The sequence below is a fragment of the Seriola lalandi genome, unplaced genomic scaffold (genome assembly GCF_002814215.2).
Source record: "Seriola lalandi dorsalis isolate HSWRI2012SDOR001 ecotype SW California unplaced genomic scaffold, Sedor1 jcf7180002054286, whole genome shotgun sequence".
Lineage (NCBI taxonomy): Eukaryota > Metazoa > Chordata > Actinopteri > Carangiformes > Carangidae > Seriola > Seriola lalandi.
In genome coordinates, this window is record NW_019524839.1 from 259,962 (window position 1) to 275,184 (window position 15,223).

At 43.5% G+C, this 15,223-nt stretch overlaps 1 protein-coding gene across 3 annotated transcripts in view; it reads right to left on the reverse strand.

The window, feature by feature from the left end:
• The window catches only part of wdhd1 (WD repeat and HMG-box DNA binding protein 1), a 15,465-nt gene extending 824 nt beyond the window's left edge, over positions 1 to 14,641 (reverse strand). Inside the window, exons 1-25 of one of the 3 annotated variants that reach the window (XM_023405826.2) lie at positions 14,502 to 14,641; positions 14,133 to 14,226; positions 13,501 to 13,612; positions 13,223 to 13,374; positions 11,657 to 11,768; positions 10,605 to 10,655; positions 9,831 to 9,926; positions 9,587 to 9,679; positions 8,869 to 8,975; positions 8,612 to 8,753; positions 7,931 to 8,138; positions 7,380 to 7,564; positions 7,082 to 7,266; positions 6,762 to 7,003; positions 6,021 to 6,158; positions 5,751 to 5,907; positions 4,947 to 5,061; positions 4,607 to 4,738; positions 4,302 to 4,525; positions 3,883 to 4,022; positions 3,479 to 3,535; positions 3,142 to 3,173; positions 2,881 to 3,039; positions 2,532 to 2,674; positions 2,282 to 2,417 (exon numbers count right to left, since the gene is read on the reverse strand). In XM_023405826.2, the coding sequence (XP_023261594.1) occupies positions 2,282 to 2,417; positions 2,532 to 2,674; positions 2,881 to 3,039; positions 3,142 to 3,173; positions 3,479 to 3,535; positions 3,883 to 4,022; positions 4,302 to 4,525; positions 4,607 to 4,738; positions 4,947 to 5,061; positions 5,751 to 5,907; positions 6,021 to 6,158; positions 6,762 to 7,003; positions 7,082 to 7,266; positions 7,380 to 7,564; positions 7,931 to 8,138; positions 8,612 to 8,753; positions 8,869 to 8,975; positions 9,587 to 9,679; positions 9,831 to 9,926; positions 10,605 to 10,655; positions 11,657 to 11,768; positions 13,223 to 13,374; positions 13,501 to 13,612; positions 14,133 to 14,209 (3,195 nt within the window). In that variant the 5' untranslated portion in view covers positions 14,210 to 14,226; positions 14,502 to 14,641. Of the gene's footprint in view, positions 1 to 2,281; positions 2,418 to 2,531; positions 2,675 to 2,880; positions 3,040 to 3,141; positions 3,174 to 3,478; positions 3,536 to 3,882; positions 4,023 to 4,301; positions 4,526 to 4,606; positions 4,739 to 4,946; positions 5,062 to 5,750; positions 5,908 to 6,020; positions 6,159 to 6,761; positions 7,004 to 7,081; positions 7,267 to 7,379; positions 7,565 to 7,930; positions 8,139 to 8,611; positions 8,754 to 8,868; positions 8,976 to 9,586; positions 9,680 to 9,830; positions 9,927 to 10,604; positions 10,656 to 11,656; positions 11,769 to 13,222; positions 13,375 to 13,500; positions 13,613 to 14,132; positions 14,227 to 14,497 lie in introns of all 3 variants that reach the window. The other 2 variants (XM_087173862.1, XM_023405825.2) reach the window with 2 other exon arrangements.
• Between the last annotated feature and the right edge of the window lie 582 nt (positions 14,642 to 15,223).

Here is a 15,223-nt window from a genome sequence, read left to right on the forward strand (position 1 = left end):
CACACACACACACACACACACAACTCTTCACCTCCAGCACCCCATGAAGCACTGCCATTAACCCAACACGTACACACACACCCCCATTACAGAGCTGGTAGATGGTTCAAGCTGTGACGTCCTGCTGTTCAACTGTCATTTTATTGTATTTGGAGAGAATAATGTCATTAGGAGAAACTCTCTGACACTCGTGCGCGCGCACACACACACACACACACACACACACACACACACACACACACACACACACACACACACACACACACGCGGTTTTAAGTCAAACGTGCTCCTGCAGGTTTTTAATAATCTGCTCAACACGAGTCAAAAGCTTCAGCTGTGATTGAATTTTATGGATAATTTACAAAAGGCTGCAGGTGAAGACTCAGAAGAATCAATCACTCAGTTAATCAATTAATGGACAGAAAATTAGTCAACAGCTGATGAAAAGTTGAGATCATTTATCAAACTGAAAAATATTCTCAGGTTTTCTCGTGTGAGGATTTGCTGCTTTCCTGTTTGATATAATTATGGCTGCAACTCATGATTACTTTAATGAGCGATTATTATATAATAGATATATATATAATAGATATATATATATATATATATATGGATAATTGATTATTCATTTTGTCTATGAAACATCAGAAAGACGCCTGTTAGAGTTTCACAGTGATGTCTTCAGATGGAAACAGCAGATGTTTGAAATTAATTCTCGGAAAATGAAAAAAAACAATTCTCAACGAAACTTTAAACAAAAACAATGTTTGTCAAAATAGTTTCTGATTGATTTTCTTTTGATCGACGACACGTTGCAGCTCGATGTATAAATCTGAATTGAATATCTTTGGGTTTTAGACTCAACGACCCCACACACACACAAAAAGCTCTACGTTATAAATTCAGAAACTTATGAGTTTCCATAAAGATCAGCTCTACCTGTGATTAAGACTGAATTATTATTATTATTATTATAATTATTACTTTTAATAAAGATAGTGACGAATTTTTGCATTTTTTTATTTTCTTTCTTTCTTTCTTTTTTTTTTCTTTCATTCCAAAAACAAAAACAAAACAAAAAAACAACCATCTAAAAAACCTCGCAACATGCGCGGCAATTTTTTGAAAAGCTGCCGAAATCAGGTATTTTAGACGCAACGATCCCAAAAAAAATGTCGGCCTTGAATGTTTCTCAAAGTGATGAAAAATCAAAAAAGGCAAATGACACTGAAACCGTCCTTTAAAATAACTGCAAACTGTATCGTTATAATCATTCCCTGGCAGACTGACCCACTCACTGTCCCTCACACAGGATTATCATAAGATCAATGCTCTGTGCCCTCACTGCTAAAACACACTCCACAGGTTCCCCAGGCAACAGCCCCCCCCCCCCCCACACACACACACACACCCACTTCCTCTTTTCTTTCTGTCTGTCGAGTGTCATCTGGCCTCTGCTGAGAGTCTTGATGTATGCAGGGTCAGGAGCAGGCACAGACTGACATCTTGCAGCACTCGGGTGGATGAAAGGATCATGCGTGTCATTACTGACACGACCGCCCTGGTTTATTCAGCCATCGACCCACCACAGCTGACGACATGTGTTCATGAGTGGGGGACGTGACATTTTAGTGAAAATTGGTTTTTAAAATCTGGATTATTTTTTATTTTTTGGTGAAAATCAGTGAAAACCAAAAACTATGTGACAGAGCTGGACTCTGTGGACAGCTGGGGTGCTGAGGGGTGTGCAGCACCTCTACATATTAGACAACAGTTTACTGAACAGATGTTGAACCGAGATAGTGATATACAGTTGTATTTAAGGTGTAGCGTGTAGAGAATTAATTTTTGTGGAGTGTAAAGACGACCGGTGCGTATACGAGCTGCGCAGTGAGGACGGGGTTAATGGATCTGCATCTGATGATCACTGCTGACTCACACCGGCTAATTGTTGGGTTTCACTGGTCAATTAGCTCTTCAGGGCAAACGAGATCAAGGCAGAATGAACTGAAAACGGCTCATTTTTAGAGACAAAATAAAAAGAATCCTTCATCCCTTCTGAGGGAAACGACGAAAGATGTCACGCGCTACTATTTCACTTTTTGCCAAGATGAACGGCGCATGTGAACGAAAATGGAAGTGGAATCAGCAGTGGAAGTTGTTTAAGGATTTGCTTTAGGTTAAATTTTGTGTTTATACTGCTGACACAACATGTTACCACTGCAGCCATTATTAGCCTTAAAATATTACAATTACACGTGTTTAAAGCTGTGCATCGTACCAGTCGCTCGTCTGCTGACAGCGTCCTGAATCGCCCCATGGCCTCTTTGATGACATCGGTCTCCTCCAGGTCAGGCTGGTCGGCTAGGATGCTCTTCCTGTTCTCCTCCAGCCACAGCTGGAAGCCCGTCTTCGGCCTGAACAGACACAATCAACGACACAACCGAGTCAGGAAATGTTTCTTTTTAAAAAAACCTAGTCTACACGAGGAGTCTCCGCAGTTTCAAAAGGTCGGGGTCTCCATCTTTTACCTCTTGTTTTCAGCGCTCTCAGCTGATGAAGCCGGAGGCGGGACTTCTGGTTGTTTCTGCTGCTCTGCCGCCGGCTCCGTGTTCTCCTCAGTCTTCTTATTGGCTGCTTTTGTGGCGGTCATCTGCAGCAGCGTGGACTGAGTCTGGAGAGGGAAGGGGGAAATTATTATTAATGAGTAAATATTAACTTAGCAACTTATTTTACAGATGCATTTGATGTTTGTGATCGTTTACAGTTATGTGACATCAGAAATAAAGTACAGTGATGTGGTGACCTCAAGATGGTTTTTAATTTGTGTCCATGTTGTTACGTATTTTTGAGCTCGGAGAGGTTTGTTGATATCGATACCTTTGCCTTGGGCCTGGGGGCCAGTGGTTTGAGGACGGGACTTTTGTTTGGTTTCCCTGCAGCTCCGCTGTGTGGCGCCGACTTCCTGCTGGACGTCATGTTGTCCAGGATGTTTGTGACTCGAGGCTGACCAGACGGAGCCGACGCTTTCCCAGATACCTGAAAATATCCCGTTAAAACTTTTAAAAGCGTTCCAGTTAATAGTCTCCATTCACATCTAATAATCAGAGGAAAAGCTGTTCGAACATCTGGAGTCCTCACCTTGAAAGGATTTGCACGTCCTGCTTTACCAACTGAAAAACAAATGAGAGAAATCAGTTAAAACATATTATAACAACGCCCTGTCCTCAAACTAATACTATTACATAGTAAACACACATGCCAAGACTAAACATCCCACATCCCAACAGAAACCTGATTTCATGTTTTAGTTTTTTTACACTCTGTGGTTAATAGTCACGCTTATCAAATAAATGTTGAATCTCTGACGTCTGGATCAAATGAGCAGTCTACAGTCTCACACGGTTCAGGATAGTGTATCTAACATGGGTCACTGCAAAAATAACTTAGATCAGGTTTCTGACTGATGTTTACTCACTCGGTGTCAGAGACGGCTGCACAGGTGATTCTGCTTCTTTAGCAAACGGATTCATACCTACAGGACGAGAGACGTGTCAGCTGGTATCAATGACAAACACTGCTGTGCAAATGTTTGAGGCACTTTAGATTTCATCTCGAGTTACAATCACAGAGACATCTGATGCTGAAGCAGGACAACGAGTCCGCAACAATCTGCAGAGACAAGGAGCGGCAGATGGTCTGACCCTCCCACTGAGTCCTTATCTCAACAAGAGACGCTGGGACAAACCTACCTGCCGAGTACCTGCAGAAAAACTATTCATGGCCTCAATTTTCTGAAAACATCCTCCACTTTTTATTTTCGCTGCAAAGATGCAAACATGTGCAAAGAGCTGAAGAAAAAAAAGAAAAGGTGGAACTGACGTTTTCTGGTTTCCGTCGTCTCCTCCGTCTCCATCTCCTGTCCGTCCTCTTCCTCACCGAGCTCTTCTCCTTGCTCTTCTTCCTCCTCCTGATTGTGTCTGTTGCCGTGACGTCCTCCTGCGACCTCGCTCCGGCCGTACCTGTGCAAATAAGAAGCTTGTGAATGACGCAGCCTTCCCCTTTCACGTGCTCCACAATGTTTAAGTAAAATTGCTCTGAGCAGCACAAACACACTGGTCTGGAGTCAGTCTATGAATTACACAGAGTGGTGAGTTTCACCAGCTATGTTGCTTGTTGGGTATGTTTTGAAGGAGAGCTCAGGGTTTTAGCGACAATGCTAGCAGCTCTGTGTCACAGTTGAATGTGCTGCGTAAATAAAGTGTTTCTCCCAATTCTGTGTTTGTATTCATTTTCTTTACCCAGAGTTCTGCCTGACGCTGGAGTATTGTGGCTCCTCTTCCCGCTCCTCTGGCTCTTCTTCCTGGATCTGGTTGGCCTTCTCCAGTGCGATCTCACTGAGCCGCTGTGCGAGGGCCATGCGTCTGGATCGGGACGCGTATCGAATGGCTAGAGTCACCACGTTCTGCGTCATCAGCTCCGCCAGCTCCACGGAGCGAAACTCCCTGTCCAGCTTACAGGACAACTGGAGGAAAAACATAATAAGACATAAGACGGCACACCTCGTAAATCAGGGGTCATAAGATCGAGTGTGATCCCCACTCACTGCAAACATCTTCATGAGCAGCTCCTGTTGCTCCTTCTGGGATTTACTCTGTCCGTCCTCGTCTATCTCGTAGCCGCTGGAAGACAGGAAGCTGTAGTGGTTGTGGAAGAGGACTGAACGCCAGAACTGCTCCTGGAGGACGACACAGGACCACAGGCTGAATTAGTGCCGTGTGCTTCCAACACTACAGACAAGTATCCAACTGTTGCTCTTTGCACTCGCACCATTTAGTTTCTCTTCCGTTGTGAAACAGTTCAGAAGTTCAGAAAATGATAAGAAATGTCATAATTGTTCATCTGCTTTTTGTTGTTGTTTCAGCATCTGTCTCAGGTGTGTTTACCTCCATCTGTCCTTTCTCTGTGCTGGTCTGACACAGCGGCAGCTTGAACGGCAGGATGCCCACGGCGGGTCTGGGCAGGGTGGGGGGGTACCTGGAGCCTTTGCATGGAATACACCTGACGGGACGAGAACAGACTGGATTAGTTCTGAAAGCGTACTCTTTCACATCCAAAAGGTTTCCGTTTATTTCAGCTGGCAGAACGAAAATCTTCTCCCTCACACTGTAAAGTTTGTGTTTTGTAAGTTATGTTATCATCACGTGCAGATCCAACTGTGAGTCGAGACCTTATGACTCGAACTCGTTCTCTGTGATGCATTCGGGTTCTTGTAGGAAACACCTCCATCCAATAAGCCCAGCCTTCTTGGTTCTGATTACTTTCACACATGGAGGAAATGCGTTGAACCACTTGAACGTATGAACACCACCGAACAGGAACAACCAGGACAAGTCAACTAAATATTCACCCCAATTTACCTCGGTAAGTCCCAAGTTTCTGCAAGTTGATGCAGAGCTGCAACGATTGGCTGATCCACACATTAGTCGACTAAGAGAAAATTAATTGATAACTGTTTTGATAATCCCCTCCTCAGTTTCATCCCACACAACATCTGGACCACATCTCTCCCTCTTTGTTGAGCTGCATGTCCCTGTCTGTTACATCCTGTAATTCATCAATGGTGTTAAATTACTGAGGAGCACAGTGAATATTTTATTCCCCACCTCCTCCTGTGATGTTAACCACGTCCAAACTGAGCTTCAGAAACACCAGAGACATGAAAGTCTAAGACGCAGCAGAGGATTCACCTGAGCTGCTGAGGGTTCTCGTGCACTCCGACCACCCAGTAGTGGTCTGATTTGCTTTTGCAGGTCTCTCTGGTGTTGCACACTGGCGTCCATGTGTTCCCCAGGGAGCGGTTCAGCATCCGTACCACCCCATCCGAATCCACGTAGCAAGGGGTACCTGAAAAACCACAACACAACCAGGCCGTCATCTTAAAAAGTCTCAGGTGGAGTCCGACGAGAACTTCTGTAATAACTGTTATTTTAATGTCAGGGAATTTCTTCTTGACTGACCCTCGGCAGTGAAGCCGAGCCAGGACAGGTAGGACTTGTGAGAGAGTGGCAGAGGTTCTCCGTTGATGATTTGCCTCTTTCTTCGACCGAACTGCAGCAGCTGGACGCCCAGAGCCTGCTCCCCGTCAAAACCTGTGGCTGATGACGAAAAAACCAGACACATGCACTGACATGAGGCCTTGTCAAAGTGTGAGGGATGTTTCAACAGAGTGCGGAGTCTATATAAATACAGTACATTTAATAATAAGGACAGATTATAGGGAATAAAAGGCATGTTGAAGTAATTCACTACATTTGTATCTCTGCTGGGGATTTTCCAAAGCCTGCTGGTTTTAACCTTCCACCGGTTTCAGCTCATTTTCAGGCACTAAGAAAATTAATTTGCAGAGCCTTGACATTTACTTGAGATGAACAGATAATGATAAAATTATATGAACAAAACTAATCCAACATGCAGATCTGATGGTCACTGTGATGGATTCCACTCCACTTACATGTATTTTAAGTGTTCAGTCCTTAAACGATCAGAAACCACGTTAAATAACAAAATACTACGAGTATTTCACTAAGTTGCTCGTTTTCCAATAACTACAGTTCAAAACCTGAAAATATTCTGTTTAAATAAGACAAAGAAAAGTGTTTTTAATTTGGAACTGGGTGATTTGGGGCGATTTTAAAAAAGAAAAGTGTGTGTGTGTGTGTGTGTGTGTGTGTGTGTGTGAGAGTGAGAGAGCCTCTAACCCCGGTGGTAGACTATCAGCAGCTGCTCTCCGTGTCCGGCCATGCAGACCACAGGCCCCGGCAGGCTGATGATTTCCCTCTGAAGGCCTCCGATGGAGAAGAGTCGGAGCATCAGCTTGCTGGTGGCGACCGCCGCCCAGCCCTGACCCAGACACAGCGCCCTCGCGTCCTCGCCCTTCGGCAGGTCCACCATCCACTCCTTATTGGTGTCCCATGATGAGAAGTGGAGGCACTGCAGCTTACTGCGAGGAGAGAGGCGCAGGTTTAAAGATTTGCTAAAAATCACAAAACAAAAACACAAACAGGAGGAGGAGATTTACCTGGCGAGCTCCTCTGTGCTGGGGCAGGCCAGCAGCACGGCCTCCTGGGAAAGATCAGCCATGATGTGACCCAGCGAGTTGGTGAGGTGCATGGCGTGGTGCACGGCCGTGTCGTGAAACTCCACGTCGATGGCGTTGTCCTGCTCGTCATTGTAACCTCGCACTATTCCCACTGAGTTCCACATCTGAGGCACAATATGACATTTACACTCTATACACACACACACACACACACACACACACACACACACACACACTCCTCATGCGACATAACATCAGATCTGTCAGTGTGTCCTACCATGAAGCGGTGTGTGAGGTGTGCAGGGGTGGAGCCCGGCTGAAAGGCCTTCTGGGGAGGCGTTGGCATGGGCCCTTCATAGACGGGACGTAAGGGCACCAGAGGGGCAGATGCAGGCACTACAGCGCTGCCCGCGTCATCGTCGTCCCCGAATCTGTCCTGGCCGAGCTTCAGCGACGCTGCGTCTGAGAGAAGACACACGTGCAGAGATGGAAATGACAAATAGCTCCTTTAAAGTCACATGACCCTGGGATCATTCATGTAACAATACCTGGTTAATTACTGTCTAATAATGGGATGAAAAGCCACTTAATTAATTTGGAAAAATAACCTGGTTTACTCACATTTAACAATCTGTAAATAAATTCAAAAGACAGACACATTTCATCAGATCTGAGTGTGACGTTGAACATACACACATTTAAAATACTGATATTTATTTAAGTTACAATGTATTTATTAGTAAAATTGTCAAATATTTGTTCAGATTGTTTGTTTGTGGATTGGACGAGGTATTTCCGAACTGTAAGCCCCTCCCTCCCGTCACTCACCCACTGAGTTCTCATCGTCGAGGATCGCCCCTCTGTTCCTCACCCGCCCGGTCGCAGGCATGAGGAAATCGTCGTCATCGTCGTCGTCCCCGGCGACATGTTTCTTTACTGGCGAGTTGGTGTCGCTCACTCCTTCATCCATGACTCCATCATCGTCATCGTCAAATAGGTCATCATAGTCTTTTGCTGGCTTTTTCGCTGGTGCCTGCTGAAATGATGATGATGATGATGATGATGATGATGATGGAGAAAAAAATACTGAAAATTAGATTTTGTGTGTAGACGGCTTGACACAAGAGAGGCTGAAAAAACATCATCAGCTATTTGTTGACTTTTAATTTCTAGCCAATCACCATCCTGCAGTTGGTGCACCTGAGCTGGAGGAAAGATTTAAAACCACCATAAAGAAGCCCATCGAAGCCCAGAAACCCCCAATCCCAAATGCAGACTATTAGTAGATGCTGCAATTTACAGATGTCCCCTAAACGCCTCACATACAGTCGGTAGATGCTACAGCACACATCATCAGGGGCCCCACTTAGGTGTTGCACTGTATGGGAGCTTTAAGTGGGTTTATAGCCCTCATTACAAAATGTGCCACTAGGAGGGGCCCTCTTTTCCCCGTGGGGGCCCCAAGCCTTTGCCTGGTTTCGTCTCTCCTGAAGGTGCGTCTCTGGTTACCTTGGTGGCGTTGGAGTCGGGTGTGGAGGTGCTGAGTCCGTCCAACAGGCCCAGGCAGCCCTCTGTGTCCGTGTAGGCGATCTGACCTGCCGACGGGTGCCAGGCCAAACCGCACACGGTGAAGCCTTTCTCGTGCCTCTGCCTGCAGCGGAGAGCAGGAAACATCAACTGTAGTTCATGTCTTTTTTTTTTTTTAAATCATCATCAAGCCTCATTCTCGTGAATCTCAACTTCAGGCCACATCCTTTGTTACACACCTTTCCACACTAAGCTTGCTGTTCACGTCCCACACCGTCAGTGAACCCCCCACGCTGCCAGCTGCCAGGAACTGACCACACGGAGACCAGGCCACCACGTTGATGGGCTGCAGAGAAAACAGGGCGGGAAAATAAATTTAAAGAGAACAAACAAACAAACAAACAAACAAACAGATTTCCGACAGAACGCTGACGAACTGAACTCGCAGTTCGGCCGATGATTTGACCACTGTCCTCAAAATCATCACATCAGATGAAGGAAAGTAAGAGGACAGAGAGCAATACAGGAAATATTTGACTTTCTGTAAAATATTTAAATCATTTTGGATGGCTGAAGGGAGATTTTACCCTTTTACATATGTACATAAAAGTTTTCCAGGATCTGCAAGTTTGTTCTGTTGGGTGTTATTGTATTTACCCATCAGATGAACCAACATTAAATTAAACTGATGGCAAATAACTCAAACCTGAAGGCTCAGTAATATTAAACATACTGTATAAAACTGAAATGCAAAAACAGAACGGAGTCAAACAACTTTCAGATCCAGCAAGTTGTCACACTTTGCAACTCTGTACAAGCTCGTCAGTGTATTCTGCATCAGTCACATTATTGAATGTGACTCGTGCGTCTCTCAGGAAGCCTGGGTTAGGGTTAGTTTCATCAGGGCAGCCCAAAAAAGCAACCATGAACAGGAGTGTGTGTCTGACTGTATCTCACCTGTGTGAGCAGATCGTCGGACAGAGTGCTCACATGATCCCAGGAGCCTCGCTCGTACAGCTGCACCTTTGTGTCGACAGGAACCGCTAAAAACTGAGTGTACACACAGACAACTTTTGGTTAATTTAGGGATTATTATTCTGCTGTGCCTCTTTTAAAAACTGATTATGATGTCACTGATTGATCGCTGATGTGGTTTGCACTGAGGAAGCAGAAATGCAGGTGTAAGAGTCGTGCCACTGACCTTTCCCGCCCCGGGCTGCCAGGCCAGCCGACACAGAGACTTTGCATTACTGACGTCGTTGGTCTTCTGCAGCAGAGGCCAACTGATCACCTGAGCCTGAACAGAACAAAGCAGATCGGTATCTGACAGACTGGCCAGATGGAGAGCACATGAAAACAAAAAAAATGAGGGATGCCCTGATCATATTCTTTTGTCGCCAATGCTGATCATCTATGAGTGAGATTGGCAGATCATTTTTTTGTTTCGTTACAGCAGCAACAAGTATCCTACAGTAAGAACAACTGAATTAAACAATGTAATAATTGATAGTTACATGTGTTAATTTATGTGAATTAACACAGTTATTAACAAAATGATAAAGCTTATTAAATAGGCTTAACAGTGCAAATAGTCTAATAAATAAAAGGCAATATGTCTCAGAACATTAACTCAGTTGTATCATGCAAACTAAATAATAATAATAATAATAATAATAATAATAGGATTTCAAGTCAGATACAGGCTGCATTCAAATAGTATTTTATCATAGCATGCATTGCAGATGGCGTATGTTGTAAAAGATCCACATGGCCGACATGTTTTGTTTTGGTGGCCTGTCGCTACAGTGCTTCTCTCAGCCGCAGACACCAGAGTATTAACTACAGGTGATCGGTGACTAGAAGCATTAAGTCCAATCACGTATTTTTAATGAAAATCGGGGCATCCCTAAAAAAAAAAAAAAAGAAAGAAAGAAAGAAAAAGAAAGGGTGAGTGTGTGATTAAACGCTGACATACCTGCTCTTCGATATTCCACACCACCACAGAGCCATCGCAGCTGGAGGACGCCTGACAGAAAAACAGATAAAAGTCTGTCAGTGTTGTAGTCAAACGTTATCCACCCAAACACGATGCACTTGCAACTGCACCTTTAAAAACAGAGCTTGGCTAATTCGTCGTCTACAAGTCTTTGAGTGGAATTATGCCGTGGTGATATAATGCTGTGATGTTAGCAGCCTGATAACAGAGCGTGAAGGTTAACACACTGAAAATGTGTCTCACGTCTCGACCAGCCAAATTAATTTTCTCATCCATCTTTCGTAAAAGCTGAAAACCTGGTTGTGGGGTTTTCTGTTCAGAAATCTGTGTCTACAGCTGAACTGGAACATCTCGTCAATTCTTCTGGAAGCTTTCAATAACAACGACAACAACAACGACAACAACGTACAGTATCCGTCGATCTGAGCCACGAACGCAACGTCAAAACCTCATGTTTATTTGTATTAGCATCTTTCAACAACAAGGCAAGTGAAAGGGGTTTACATGAGACATTAGGGCTGCAACTAACTTGTAGATTAATATGCCAATGATTTTCTCAATTAACTAATTAGTTGTTTGGGCTATAAAATGTCACCGAAGCCAAATCTCAAGAGTCCAAATTATTCAGTTCAGAGAGAAACAGAAAATCCTGACAATGGACGAGAGGGAACAAGAAAATGTTTTTATGTTTGTTGTATTTTAGCTTCATAAATTCCTCCAATGATTCACTGACTCTCAAAAATATCTGCAGATTACTTCTATGTCTACTGACTAATCGAGATAAAGGACAGATTCAGATTTTCAAGCTAATGCAGTCTAATACAACAGTCCTGCAGGTCGTGAAGGTTTAAATGTTCAGTTTGTGTTGAAACTGTTCCAGAGACGTGTTGATTCAACTTCATGGAGATTTTGGAGGATGTAGTTTGTGATGCTGTCGTTGTAATGCCTCCGAAATGGCCGTGAGTTCAAATTAGAGACCAAAGTCTTCATAATCAAACAGAAAACGACCATCAGAGGGAAGGTTTACCCACCAGGAAGTCATCTTTGGGGTCAAAGGTGACACTGAGGACAGGTGCCTCGTGGCCCCGGAGTGTTTTCTGTTGGCTGCTGTCCGACACCTCCACCACCTTAACCATGAAGTCACTGAGGAAAAGAGAGAGACTGATAGTAAATATGCAGACAGCACGTGTTCACAGGTGAGCGACTGGCGGTGAGCAGCTACAGGATTGAGGGGAAGGACACGCCAGCGTGAAACCCACGAGTGCAAATTGTCAAATCGATGAACAAGAGAAGCAAAAATAATCCTGATTTCCTCCAGCGTCTGCCAGAATGCAAATGCCAAATCTGCCCTAACAGCCTCAGATGCTTGAATTTTCACAGTCAATATCACAACAAAAATTACCAGTGTGAAAACAGCAGCATCAATATGGCGCCATGCTCTGTGCTTCTATTGCAGTGATAAACCCGTTTAGGGTAAATCAATTCTGGCAGCAAACAGACGTTTATCTCCAATCAAGACTAATCATAAACCAATCCAGAGGGCTGCTCTGTCTGTAAGGGGGAAATATCATTCAGGTGCTCTGGTGTCTGTGTGCAGCTCGTTCTGTGCTGGAACAACAACACCGCACCTAACGAGATCATGGTCTGGGGTTAGTCATAGCGCGCACGACACTGAACACAACAGGCACATTGCGCACGACAGCTTCTCCGGCCACAGGAGAGGCCTGGGTGAACGTGCATGGTTTGACAAAGTGAACGTGACATCCGACCGTCTCTCAGCACTGAGATCACGTCGCTGCAGGTAAATATCCCTGGGGAGAAGCGATGGATCTGCCCAGTCAGCCAGACATCCTCATACCTGAATATATATCTAGCATTCTAGTACTTGGTCATTTTCTCCAGGATTATGTCGCACAAGGGATCTGAAAAATTCTCAGAAATGTTTGTGCAAATTTCATTGACTGATGAAGTCTGTCAGCAACTATTTTTTGTTTATATATTAAGCAGATATACAGAAGATATAGAGATATACAGTACTGTGGAAAACATTATAAGCACTTTAGATGTTTAGATTCTTATCTATCACATCGTACCATCAAGGAGGAACCAAACTCTTTCTGCAGGCGTGACAAAACAAATAAAAAACAAACATACAGCCGAGGTCATCATGAACTCAGTCTTGGATCACATGAAGAGACAGAAGACACCGTGACCAGATCCACAGAGGAACTGTGGCAGGTTTACAGCACTTTGTATGAAGTTAATTGATAAATAAAAAACCAATATTTTTGAAGCATCCTCACTTAGCTTAGCTTAGCATAAAGAGTGGATAAAGCCGGTTCTATCCGAAGGTAAAAAGAAAAAAAAGAAAAAAAAAAGAAAGCCAACCAGCACTGTGAAGAAATGTAAAAACCAATGGTGCTTTTATGTGGTGTCATGTGCTGTGTCCATTTTCTCAAATTGTTATACCACAGGAAGGTGGTGGAAGGTGAATTTTACCACATTTAGACCGAGCCAGGCTCGTGCTTTTCCTTGGCTTCCATTTATATTATTATTGTTTAATTTGAAACACTTTCTTCTGTTTGCCCGGTCAGTACCTGGATCCGGCAGCAACTCTCGAGCCGCTGCTGTTGAAGGCGACATGTGTGGCGTTGGTGGTGAACCGGGTGAGGATGCCGTCTGGATCACCATCGGGAAACGTGTGGATCTGCACTGTGTTGTTGGAGCTCGCCGTCACCAGCTTGTTGTTCTGTGGAGGACAGAACACGTCTCAATCAGCTGCTGTTTTTGCCAACATGTGTTGATTCATCACTCAAAGTCCGAGCAGAAATCTTTCATACATCACGAGTCATGAAAGACAGATCTCAAAACCAACCTTGAGTGCCAGAGAGTACGCCTTTTCACCAACAGTGATGAACTTTGGATCATCGTCATCCAGACTCTCCCATATCCGAACGTCTCCATCGTTTCCACAAGTTACGATGAACCTGAGGAAAATTTGATCATGGTCAGATTTGAGAAAACAAAAAGACGAAACACTTTGAATCAACTTAATACTGTGCAACAAAAAATAAGGATGTTTTTTTGTAAAGCTTGGACCCGCTTCTCCAGCTAATAAATGCACTGTCTGTGTTGCACAACTTGCAAACTAATGAGGAGGACAGTTTGATGAGGTGCCTTGATTTGTCAGACATTTCATATATGTTTAATAAACAGGTGTATGTAATAACTTTTGGTCAAAGGGAACAGCTGCTTCTACTTCTGATACTTTAAGTACATTTTGCTGAATCAGAATAACTTTAATGATTAATTGTTTTGTTACAACAGCAATAATACAGAATTAGGAAAGAAAAGGTGATAAAAGGAAATAGTAGTATAAATAGTAACAATAATAGATACACAGTAAGTGAACAGACAATGTGCATAAAGTGGTTCTGTACTCTTAAGTAAACTTCTGACTGGAGCAGCTCGGTGTTGTTGTATTGCTCATGGATCTATCTGACTTACTTCCCCTGGTCATCGAAGCAGACCTCGGTGTGACCCTCCGAGTGGCCGTAGCGCATCGGCTTCCTCTCACAAGGCATTTTCACAAACCAGCAGCCTTGACGAACACAGACGCACAAACACAAATCAACACGTTAAACCAGGTTTAACGTAAGAACAGTACAACATCCGTGACATATCTGTACAACACAGTCTGCAGCTCAGCTAGGCTGCTCGCCGAAGAGTTAAGCTAAAGCTAAGAACAAAGTGCTAATTCAGACTTAACGGTCGGAATCACACATTGTATTTACAGCGTGACACGTTTAACTCGGACCAAACGGAGAAGATATGTGAATGGTTATAATCTGTAAAGAGAGAAATATGACAACCTACAACTTTCCACTTCACAGACTCGATCCTCTTCTCCTGAATCTCCCGCGCTGCGTTGAAAACAAGGAAACTCTGCGTCACAACTCCCGCCACCTACGTCATGACGCAAACGTCAAAAGCCCTCCCACATTTGAACCACGCAAGAAGAAAAAAACAAGTCCATCAGTTGATATCTATTCTGAAATGTTTGTCTGAAGAAGTCTGTCACTAAAAATATGTATTTGTCCTTTTTAAAATCATTTTTCGTATTTTTGTTGAAATTTTTTTTTCTTTATTTAAGAACCGATAGTAAAAAAGAAAAGCATATGTGCTATTACTGCACAAATCAGCGATTTTTAAGACAACTACTGTTGAAAATGACAAGATTTAATTTGGTAAGTTTATATTTATTGTTTAAATTTTGACATGGGTACAGAATTGGGAAACTGGATGCTCTATTTCTGTCTATATAATTTAATTAATCACTAATTTGTTAGAGAATTTTTATCACTAACGCAGAGTAGCAACTGTCACAGGTCCTCCAGCATCCATCTTGCTACTCTATCTAAACTATTTGTTTATATTTCATCAAATTGCATTAATTTCCTTCTGTGTCAAGTAATAAACACAGAGAAAACCTCAGACAAATAGTATCATATCATCATGGGAGTATCCAATAGCACCTAAAGGCATCAGATGTGAGGGAGATAGGTCAAACAAAAACACTCAAAGACAAACTCACTAAC